Source organism: Macaca thibetana, chromosome 1 (assembly GCF_024542745.1).
Source record: "Macaca thibetana thibetana isolate TM-01 chromosome 1, ASM2454274v1, whole genome shotgun sequence".
Taxonomy (NCBI): Eukaryota; Metazoa; Chordata; class Mammalia; order Primates; family Cercopithecidae; genus Macaca; species Macaca thibetana.
In genome coordinates this window covers 208,355,246-208,366,294 of record NC_065578.1, presented here as the reverse complement: position 1 = coordinate 208,366,294, position 11,049 = coordinate 208,355,246, and the positions used below count along the sequence as shown (strand labels likewise).

Genomic DNA, 11,049 nt, shown 5'->3' with positions numbered 1-11,049 from the left:
AATGTTGTCTATAGCTGCAATGTTTACAGCTCCCTCTGGAAAATTTCCAGTCTCACCACAGTCAGGTTTTCCATTCCTACACTTTTCTTGTGCTACTGGCATTCATAATGAGATGTATACACATTGTCTATCAAATGAGGTATTTTGACGAGGTGTTGCATTCACTTTTTCTGTAAAGCACGGCTTTGAAGAATTGAAAAAATTAAACATTTCCCAAGGGTCATCATTATTGTTCTTCAGTTAATGAAGATTTCTCTTAAAAGCAAGCCCTGTAATGAGAGCTTTCTGTGAATTAAGGCATTGATTTCTTGCACTGTCCTATGAGGTGAGTGGTAGCACTATGGTCATTTATAGACAAGGAAGCTGCCTCATAGAGAGGGCAGACAACCTGCCCGAGGTCCCCCAGTGACTAATTTTTGAAGGCATGAGAGGGGAGGCATTTATGAAACAACACGGAACCCTATTTATGCTCTACAGCTAATCACATGCATGTCTTCTGAAAAGATCAAAGACAGGTCTGACCTCAGAGTCCCCTCACACAACTGTGCACTTCAGGTCAGACTATTAGTGTTAACACATCGCCTCTGCTCTCTTCAAACTCTTTAGTGCTTCTAAAACATACAGAGAAAGCAGAAGAGACAGTTCTCGCTCTTTTAAATATCCTACAATTTAATTTGGGAGATAATACATATACCCTATAAAGTAAGTAAAGTTACAAAATGATCTATACCCTCAAACACACAACACAAGAGTGACCAAGAGCAGGTCAACATACACAAAACCAAAGAGTGAATAAGGATGAAGTCTGTTAGAGATTTGGTGGTTAAATGCATTTCTCTTTTCTAGGCATTTGAGGGCACAGCCTGGCAGTTTAATATGACAAACCGGGTTCTTCTATAGATTTTACTCATAAATATCCTTTAGGAGTGAACAAAAAAGTAATTTTAAAGCGAGTTGGGGCTTTTTAAAAAAATTTATGTTAGTATGAACACTGACTCCTTGGAAATTATACCAATACTCAAAAAGCAAACTTTTAGTAAAGAAAAATAGAGGAAGACAAAGAAGGGAATCTTGATTTAGAGCAATGGCAAGAAAGCAAGCTGCATTTATAAATTTCTAAAGAGCAGCTTGTTAAATAAATGGTTTCTCTTTGGAAAGCAGATGCCTATCAAGAAACGCTCCTCTGAAGTGCAGCTTGTTAATCTGCAGTGGGAGATGTCTGGCCACTTTTGTTCCCCAAAGGTCCTGATGAGATAAGGAGGGGGAAAGCTTGGCAGCTGCTCTGGGATCTGTGTTCAGGAAGCAACCTGGAATCAGGTGAGCTGTGTTTATGTTCACAGCTAATCACAGACTTTCCTTCTAACATACAGAATGGTGTGCCCGCATTTGTGAGTACACAAACGTGCGCGCGCGTGTGCACACACACACACACACACACACCTTCTTACCTGATTCTGGCACAGCAATACAGAGATTAATATTCAGAAAGAGTTCTGTACCAGGACTTTGTACCAGGGTTTCCAACAGTGGGACACAGCATACTAGTTTATCAGGCTAAGCAAGAAGAAATGAAACCAGGTTTGCCTGATGAAGTCTAAAACTGGAGGTCCTACGGGGGCAAAGCGAAAGAAAGGTCAAAGTTTTTTACCTACTGTTAGCTATACTTAGAAGCAGCAGTAAAATCTTGGGAAAGAGGCATGGAATATACATGGGCAGTGTTCCTCCAAATATTTCATGAGAGACCAGGAGATGCCGCTTTTCCTTTTAAATCCAGAGCAGAGGATGAGTTTACGTCTTGAGCAAGGTGCTGCTCAAGGTACTGGAGGGAGTCTGTTCCCTACAAACTGCGAAGAATGTTACTCTCCATGAGGGCAGGGAATTTTACTTTCTTAGCATTATATGTCCAGCCCTGGCACAGGATGTAGCCCAATACGTATTTGATGAATGAACAGATAATATGAATGAATGCACAAATGCCGTATTACAGCAAATTTTTCACCTCTTGGGGATCTTAGCTAAAGCAAAAGTAGAGGCAATTTGTCCAGCCAGCATTTCTTCTCTCTAATATCAAAACCACTATTTGAACTCATTGGAAGAGAAGCTTAAAAGGCAGATGTAAATGTTTATTCCTCTATCACTGCAAATCTTAGCACAGCCTTGATAACCAAATACCAATCAACTCTACAAAATAATAGAAGTTGGCCAGGCACAGTGGCTCGTGCCTGTAATCCCTGCACTTTTGGAGGCCGAGGCGGATGGCTCACTTGAGGTCAGGAGTTTGAGACCAACCTGACCAACATGGTGAAACCCTGTCTTTACTAAAAGGGCACAAAAACTAGCCGGGCATGGTGGTGGGCGCCTGTAATCTCAGTTAGTCAGGAGGCTGAGGCAGGAGAGTTGCTTGAACCTAGGAGGCCAAGGTTGCAGTGAGCCAAGATTGCACCACTGCACTTCAGCCTGGGCGACAGAGCAAGACTCCCATCCCTCTGGATGGAATGGGACATCCTTTTCCCTAGAGAAGGCATGTTTCATCCCTTTAATGTTGGTAGGAAAATAGTTGGGTAAAGTCCTTTCCATCTCTCCCCATTTTGGGGGCAGTCATGTCCTCATTACTGTTTCCTTTCCTCTCTCTCATCCCCAAATATATATCCACAAATGTTTGCTACTTACATTACAAAACATTTAGAAAATTCTCTCTTCCCACCTTCCAGAGTTCTCAATTTTCCCCTGTTCTCTTCAACCCTCCTCACTTTTCAAGTAAAATTGTAAAGATAGCATCCAAAGTCAAACCTCACTTCTCACTTGACAAAACCCAATAATTACTGTTTTCTTAAGTCAGATGCTCCTGCTAATCTGATACAAACCATCCAAAATTAGCCTTTTCCCTCCCCCTTAATGCCAATGGCATTAAATGACTCAACTCTGCCTCACACCGGCCCCTTCAGCTTCCACCGTTTGAGCTGACCTCCTTGTCAGGACACACTCTCTTGTCCCATAGCATCTTTTCCATTCACCCTGATAAACCATCTTCTTCACTTCAGCACCCCTCTCTCTAGCTTAAACAACGTCAGGCTTGGCTCTTTTGCCACAGGGTTATAGCAGCGGCAGATGCTCTGCTATCTGGCATAGTGGGGGGAAGGAAAAATGTTGCTTAATCTGTATTCCAGTTAAAGGACAGGGGTCACATTTATCATACTTGGGTGGTCAACCTTCAAATACAGTAATTCACATGGTAAAATGTACTTAGTACTGAAGTGATACTGAATTTTAATGAGTCTTCGATGATTCAGAAGGTACTGCAGGAATATTACAACACTTATGAGTCATCATTAGGAATATCAGCCATCACTGAATTGTAGGTTTAGAAAGTACCACTGATGGATGGACCAGATTTGCTTCTGTGCAGTTGTCTGTTTCCTTGCATTGGACAGGGGCAGCACATCTCTGAACTTGCCTGAAAAATCTCTGGAGGGCACTAGCTGGCTTCTTGGCGTCCAGTCCTCTAACATGACTTTGTCCACTCAACAAATATTTAAGTTCCTACTATGTGCCTGGCAGATTTGCTAGATTTTTGGTTCAGACGTTATCTACTGCATATGATGATCTTCCTCCTTGAGTGCCTTAGCAAATAGAATGGGTACCATGCCTCCCTGTCTCTAACTTTTAGGAAAAGGTTTATTTTTTTCTGTTTTTCCCAGTTGATGGTCAATTTTAACAAATGGAGAAGTTTCACAGGGTCTTTCTCTTGATCTTTATCTGATCTGTTGGGTAATAATGCACATTTGAAGTGTAAAGCATAACTAGGTTTCTAAATTATTTTCAGCTGATTGACAATGTTTCTAACTGCAAAAGAAAACAAATTCATTTCTATGCCAAACAGGACTAAAAAACATTCATGGATGTGTCCACTTCCTTGTCACTCACCAATTTATTTTGGTTGGGGGGTAATATATCCACTGATTGATATTTGATCCCTAACTTTATTCAAGATTTATTTATTTATTTTGAGACAGAGTTTCGCTCTTGCTGCCCAGGTTGAAGTGCAATGGCACGGTCTTGGCTCATCGCAACCTCCACCTCCTGGGTTCAAGCAATTCTCCTGCCTCAGCCTTCCGAGTAGCTGGGACTACAGGCATGCACCACCACGCCCAGCTAATTTTGTATTTTTAGTAGGGACGGAATTTCTCCATGTTGGTCAGGCTGGTCTCGAACTCCTGACTTCAGGTAATCCACCTGCCTCGGCCTCCCAAAGTGTTGGGATTACAGGCATGAGCCACCACGCCTGGCATCAAGATTTAATTTGAAGGCCCACTGGAGAGAAATGGGATCCTGCAGACAGGAAGCAGTTCTGGCTCTCCTGGGGACCAAGCTATCACCTCTATTTGCTGTACTTCAGCATTCCCAATGGTTTTAAACTGGATGTTAGTACTTGCTCATAGCAATGTAAGGAAATATCTGATGGTGACTGGAAGGCTTTCTATGAGCCACTGAAATACCTCTTGGAGCGAATTGCTACCTTTTCTGAAAAGAGCTGCATTATCTTAAAAATAACCAAGCACTTTAACACTAAAATGTTTTCCCCTGGAATCCTTCAAACTTTCTTGATAAGCTCATCTCAACAGAATTTTTAAAAATCAACAATCTATCACATCAGGTTAAAATATTTTTAATTAATAATATTTAGCAGTATATACCAACTCGATTTTATATATTTTTATTGAAAATATGAACAAATACCTCTTCTTTTCTATTAATAAGATGTCATGTGATTAAAGGTAAGCATTGAAATTCTTTCAGATAATCTGGAAGGAAATGTCCCTTTTCTCTTTGCCAAGTTTCTCTCTGGGAAATGAAAAAACAAGATTGTGAGAGTTCAAAGTTCCTTCCTCACCTGCTGCCAAGTTCACACTCAGCAGGCTGCCGTATGTATTATATTTACCTTATGGATGGCAGAGATTGTCTGTGACCAACAGCATTTATGACTCTGTCTAGTTCTTGTTCCTTCCATTTCATAGAACATACACTCTCAAGGTTCTCAAAAACCATTTATTCCAAGAGACTTTCCTAGGCGAGAGTTTAGGGCTGCTTGTTTTGTGAGTCTCCAAAAGGCTATAATAATACTTAAAAGCAAGGGATGAGGCAAAAGGCATCTTTGAAAATTACATTTGAAGAATGCAGTATAAATGGAATTAGATATTCCAAGTGTTAAAAAAATTGGGACTGGCTGAGTTTAGGGGTTACTTCATTGAAATCCTCCCTTTTCACTCAGACTAGTCAAAATAGCACCCATTTCAGGCTAGACTTGTTGCCAAGCTAATCTTTTTAAAAATACAATAACATACACTTGTAAAAATTTGAAACAGTGCAGAAAGAATAATAGCCAAACCATGAGTTCCCTCACCTCTGATCCCCTAATCCCATTCCATAGAGGTAACCACTTAAAAATTTCTGTGTATCCTCTTGGACTTTTTAAGAGATCAGGTCTCAGCACAGGCTGGAGTGCAGCGATGCAATCGTAGCTCACTGCAGCCTCAAACTCCTGGCCTCAATGGATGCTCCCACCTCAGCCTCCTGAGTAGCTGGGTTTACAGGCATGTGACGCTCTGCCCAGCTCTTGATGTTTTAATGCATATACTAGCATATATTTCCTTAAATAGAAACACGCACACACCAAATCAGAATATACTTTCAGTTCTACAATTTGACAATACATGTAGTTGACTTATAGCAAGTATGCCACGAATTGAGGGGTTTTGTTTTTGCAGGGCTGCCAATATGCTGTCTTCATGGGATGGTAAAGAAAATATCACTTGGGCCCCATCTAATATGAAATCCTGAGGTGGGTATAGAGAAGGTGCTAGGGCTTTGATAGTGCAGTTTCTTTCTGAAAGAAAAACCATCATAGTGCACCCGCCCCCAACTCATTTAACAAGGCTTGATGGAGTGAACAATTTCATGGCAGGCACTGCATTAGGCTCTGGGTATTGTGAGCTCAGAAGAGGCAGGGCCCCTACTCTCACGAGGCTTTACAGTCTGCTCTCCATCCAACTCCTGTCCCTAGAGGATCTGCTCAACTCATTCAAGACAACATTTACCGAGCACCTATCATAAAGCAAGCACTACTCTAGACACCATATAAAGACGAGCAAGGTTCCAAACCTGCCCTTAGGAAACGTTAAGTCTAACAGGGAACTAGGTTATGTCTCAGCAAGGACTGTATGATATGTGCATGGCAGTGTTACAGAGACAAGAAGAGGGGTCACTTCACTTAGCTTTGGGGTGGTGGGAGGGAGGGGTTGGGAAGCTTTCCTGAACTGGGCGGAACTGGGGTGGGTGTATTCCAGACAGAGGGGCCAATGTGAGCAGATACCTCCTCCAGGGTACAGCAGGGGTCTAGGGCTTCCCAGGCATAAGGCAGGGTCAGATATGGAAGGCTTTGCATGCCTCTAAGGGGCTGGGATATACCCTAGGTGACGGGGAGATGGTTATTCAGGCAGCAGGAGGATTGAGGTGGGGGTGTAAAGAATCAGAGCGCCCACTCTTCCAGCCCTAGGAGGTGGGAACCAACTCGGCAGCCTGTGTTGCAGACGAATTCAGAGGAGAAATGATAAGAACCTAAACCAGGGCAGGCATAGAGATGAACTTAAGACCTATCTAGTGTGTAAAACCGCCACGGCTTGAGAACCAACTAGATGTGAAGGTTGCGAAAAAGATAAGTGTTATGGTCTGACGTATCCCCCAAATCATGTTGAAATGGAATCCCCAGGATGATGGTATTTGGAGATGGCATCTTTGGGAGGTCATTAGGTCATGAAGGTGGAGCCCTCATGAATGGGATTAGTGCCCTTATAAGAGAAGGCCAGAGAGCAAGCTTACCCTCCACCCACTGTGAGAACATGAGAAGCTGGCCGCTGCATCCCAGAAGAGGGCCCTCACCAGAACCCGGCCATGATGGCACCATGATCTTGGACTTCCAGCCTCCTGAACTGTAAGAAATAAATGTCTGTTCTTTATAAGCCACCCAGTTTGCGGTATTCTGGTACAGCTGCAGGAGCTAAGACTGGAGGGGTCAGGGCAACTCCCAGGTTGATGGTGTTATTGACCGGCAGAAGAAATTCAGTCTCCCTGGAAGTTGGGTTAAAATAATTGTTTTTAAAGATTTCTGCACTATCTGCAACCCTCTGTACTTGTGCTTTACCCTCAGTATATAATCCCTTTTCTGTCTGAAACACTCTCAGTCCTACCTTTTCCTCCAATCTTATTTAACTGAGCCAAAAAATCTTCCACACCTCCCATTGTCTTCAACCTAGCAAAGCCGGCTGAGTCTGCCAACAGTCCCCACCATCCGGACGTTGCTCTTGAAGGACTCACTGTGAGAAGAGCCCTCAGCAATCCCATTCCCAGAGCTCTTCGCAGTACTGGGTTCTGCAGACATGCTTTGAAACGCTCTTCCTTGCTTTCTTGGCATTGCACTCTCCCTCCTGGCTTCCTCCAACCCACAACTGCTCCCCTGCTGGCTCCCCTCCTCCTCCTCCAGATTCTTTTCCTCATATGCTCCATAGGTGATACCACCGCACTGCAGCCTGACCTCCATCTCCACGTTGATGTCTCTCAATTCTAACTCCAGATATTATTTTTAAATTCCAAAGTCTAGTATCCAACTGCCCATATTCAGTCTAGTCCCATTGAATCTTTCTAAAACTCATCCTTTCTCCCATCCCCTGGCGCCTGTCTTAGCAAATGGTCCTGCCATCCACTCATTCCCCAAAGCCTGGTACCTGGGCACTGCTGGCAGCCACACGGATGCAGCACTCTCCCGCCCCTCACCTTTCCAGCTCCTGTTTACCCTAAGATGCTCTTCCTTTCCTTAAAAACTGTATTTGACGGCCGGGCGCGGTGGCTCAAGCCTGTAATCCCAGCACTTTGGGAGGCTGAGACGGGCGAATCACAAGGTCAGGAGATCGAGACCATCCTGGCTAACACGGTGAAACCCCGTCTCTACTAAAAAAAAATACAAAAAGCTAGCCAGGCGTGGTGGCGGGCACCTGTAGTCCCAGCTACTCGCTGAGGCTGGAGAGTGGTGTGGACCCAGGAGATGGAGCTTGCCATGAGCTAAGATTCGGCCACTGCACTCCAGCCTGGGCAACAAAACTGTATTTGACGTGTACAAACATTAACTATAAAACCACCATACCAGATTTTAGCTTATCATTCCACTTTGCCTTTATTTTTTGTATTTAATATTAAGAACATATTTAATATGTACAAAACTCTTATCTATTAGTTACAAAGCATAATATATTAATAGTATATAGTAAACACTCGTAAGTCTACCAGGAGGAACCAGAACAGCCGCATAACTTGACATCTACCTATGTGCTCCTGTCCCTTCCACTTCCTCCTTCCGTGGGTAATTACTATGCTCAATTTTGGTTTATCATTGTTACCTTCTTTTTTTTTTTTAATAGCATAGTTTTATTGTATATGTATGCTTAGACTACATATTCTTTGGTTTTGCTTGTTTTTGAGCTCAATAAAAATAGTACACCACATGTGGTCTCTTTGAACTTGCTACTTTTCCTCAATATTTTCTGAGATTCATTCTTATTGTTAGCTACAGCTGTAGTTCACTCATTTCCACTACTGAATAATATCCCGTAGGATGAATATATATATATATCTCTAATTATTCACCTATTTTCCTGCAGAGACATACATTTCACTTTCTCCAGTTATGAACTATTATAAATACATTATATGAACATTCTTACCCATTCCTCCTAGGGGCCACATACAAGAGTTTGCTGGACGTACAGGTGGGAGTTGGAACTAAGATCATAAGGTCTGCAAATGTTCAAGTCTGTGAGGGAAAATTGTTTTTTAAAGCAGTGGTGCCTATTTACACATCCACAATGTTGTACAAGTCCCTACAGATCTAACACCTGGTATTGTCAGACCCAAGTTTTGCAAATCTTATGGATATAAAATGGAATCTCATTGTGGTCCTAATTCGTATTTCCCTGACCACCAATGCTACAGAACATCTATTTATTTAAAAGCCCTATTTATTTCCTCTTGTGTAGTCTTCTCTATTTTTCTATTTTTTTTTAAACAGGAATTCTCTATATTTGTGATTATGAATCCCGTGTCAGTTATTTGTATTATAAATGTCTTCTCAAGTTGTGGCTCATCTTCTCACTTCAAGTGTTTGCTTAATGTAAGTCTTTAGTTTTAACAGAATTCACTTAACCACCTTGTCATTTGTGATTACTACTTTATGTCTCAAGAGATTCTTTCCTGCCCTAAGGCTTTTTTCATCCAAACACTGACAATTTTTGCTTTCTGTATTAAAGCCCTTAACATATTTGGAACTTATCATTGGGTAAGGTGAGATAAATTAAAATTTTTTTCCCACATGAATAGTTCTGGGACTACTTAGGGAGTGATCCTTCCTGTCCCCACTGACCTGCCATGTCACCAGGTCATTTTGCAAAGGTCAACATATGCCTAGGCAAGTTTCTAGACCCTTATTTTGTTTCCCTGCTCATAACGCCTACCTCTGCACCACATGACACTGTCTTGACAATAAAACTTGGTATCACATAGGGTGCGTCTCCTCAATCTTTCCTTCATATGTAGAAGCATTTGGTAATTTTAAGTCCTTTGCTAATCCATATAAACACCTGCTTGTTTCATTCAATAAAATCTGTTGGAATTTCCAATGAAAATGGTATTAAATCCATAGATCAATTTGGGGAGATCTGATACTTTTACAATCTTTAATATTCCTATTCATGAACAAAGATAGTTTCTCATTTGTTCCTCCCTTGCTTCTTCATCTTCATCCTTCAAATCTCAAATCAGGACTCCAACGCTACCTTCTCCTGAATATTTCCACCACCATCTTCAAGTAGGATGAGTATATATTTTGCATGCAAATTTTTGAGATAACTGCAATCATCCAAGAAAAAGATGACATGGGTGAGTTTGAGGCTTGTTGCTTGAGTGGTGGCATCATTCTTCATTATTGAATACATTGAGAATTGGAGGGGAACAAGATGGTAAGAAATGATGGATGTTATGCTGCCCACCTGTCCAACTATGCACAGGATATCAAGAGCCCAGCTGAGAACCTGCTCAATCCTGAAAACAATTAGAAGATGTTAACAATCCTTAACAGTAACTGTCGCTCATTTCCTTTTTGTTTCCTCACGGGCACGGAAATATGAAATTATGGGAGGATGAAAACGCCCAGAGAGCATGGCTGCTTGACCACACTGGGGCAAACGGCTTCAGTGTTTCTGACAAGCAAGCAGTGAGAGCATGCCTTTTGCCAAAGGCAGTTCTGCAACCATTTAATCCAGCCTTTAGAAAATGAGGTCTTCCGAAGAAAACAGAGCTATACCTTCCCCGTCAGAATCCACTGTTATAACGACTTAGATTAAAATGCCCCATTTCTCACAGTATCGTTTTGTCACAGGGTCACACTTCTCTATTCAACACAGTTTCAGGCTTTTCTTCTAAGAGGAAAAAAAGAGGACTAAGTGGCCTCCTAGATTCCACTCTAAAAATAGAAAAAAGCAAGTTGACTTGCTTTGAAAGGCAGAAGACCTGTCTTCAGTCTGTCCCCATCTCAGAGGGACCAGGGAAACCACAGGAGCCCTGCTCACTGCTCTTCACGCAAGGTCCTGAAAACACAGCACCTGTTTTCCAGGCACTGTAGGAAGACCCTGCTCCTCTGCAAGGTTCCACTAAATAGTCTTCGAAAACCAGAAGCAGGGAAGTGTCAGCCAGATGCACACAGGATTTTTGTTGTTGTTATTTTTAAGGCACTCCAGGTTGTGTTTCCTTGAGGATCATCAAGAACAAAAAAGGCAAAAAAAAAAAAAAAAAAAAAGTTAGTCTGTATCGTATCCCAAAATGGGTCCAAGCCATTTCTCAACCTCAGCCACAGCCATGTTCTTCCTCAATGCATAATCCTCAACCTGCAAAAGATGAGAAGCATTTTATTAAACCAACGTGATAAGACTTTTGGAATAGAAGTTTCCA

At 42.1% G+C, this 11,049-nt stretch overlaps 1 protein-coding gene across 4 annotated transcripts in view; it reads right to left on the bottom strand.

Moving 5' to 3' along the window:
• Nucleotides 1–4,698: 4,698 nt before the first annotated feature.
• The window catches only part of MTR (5-methyltetrahydrofolate-homocysteine methyltransferase), a 111,308-nt gene continuing 104,957 nt past the window's right edge, over nt 4,699–11,049 (bottom strand). For all 4 annotated transcript variants that reach the window (XM_050770680.1, XM_050770697.1, XM_050770689.1 and 1 more), the window contains one exon: nt 4,699–10,985. In XM_050770680.1, coding sequence (XP_050626637.1) covers nt 10,899–10,985 — 87 coding nt within the window. In that variant the 3' untranslated portion in view covers nt 4,699–10,898. The remainder of the gene's footprint in view (nt 10,986–11,049) is intronic.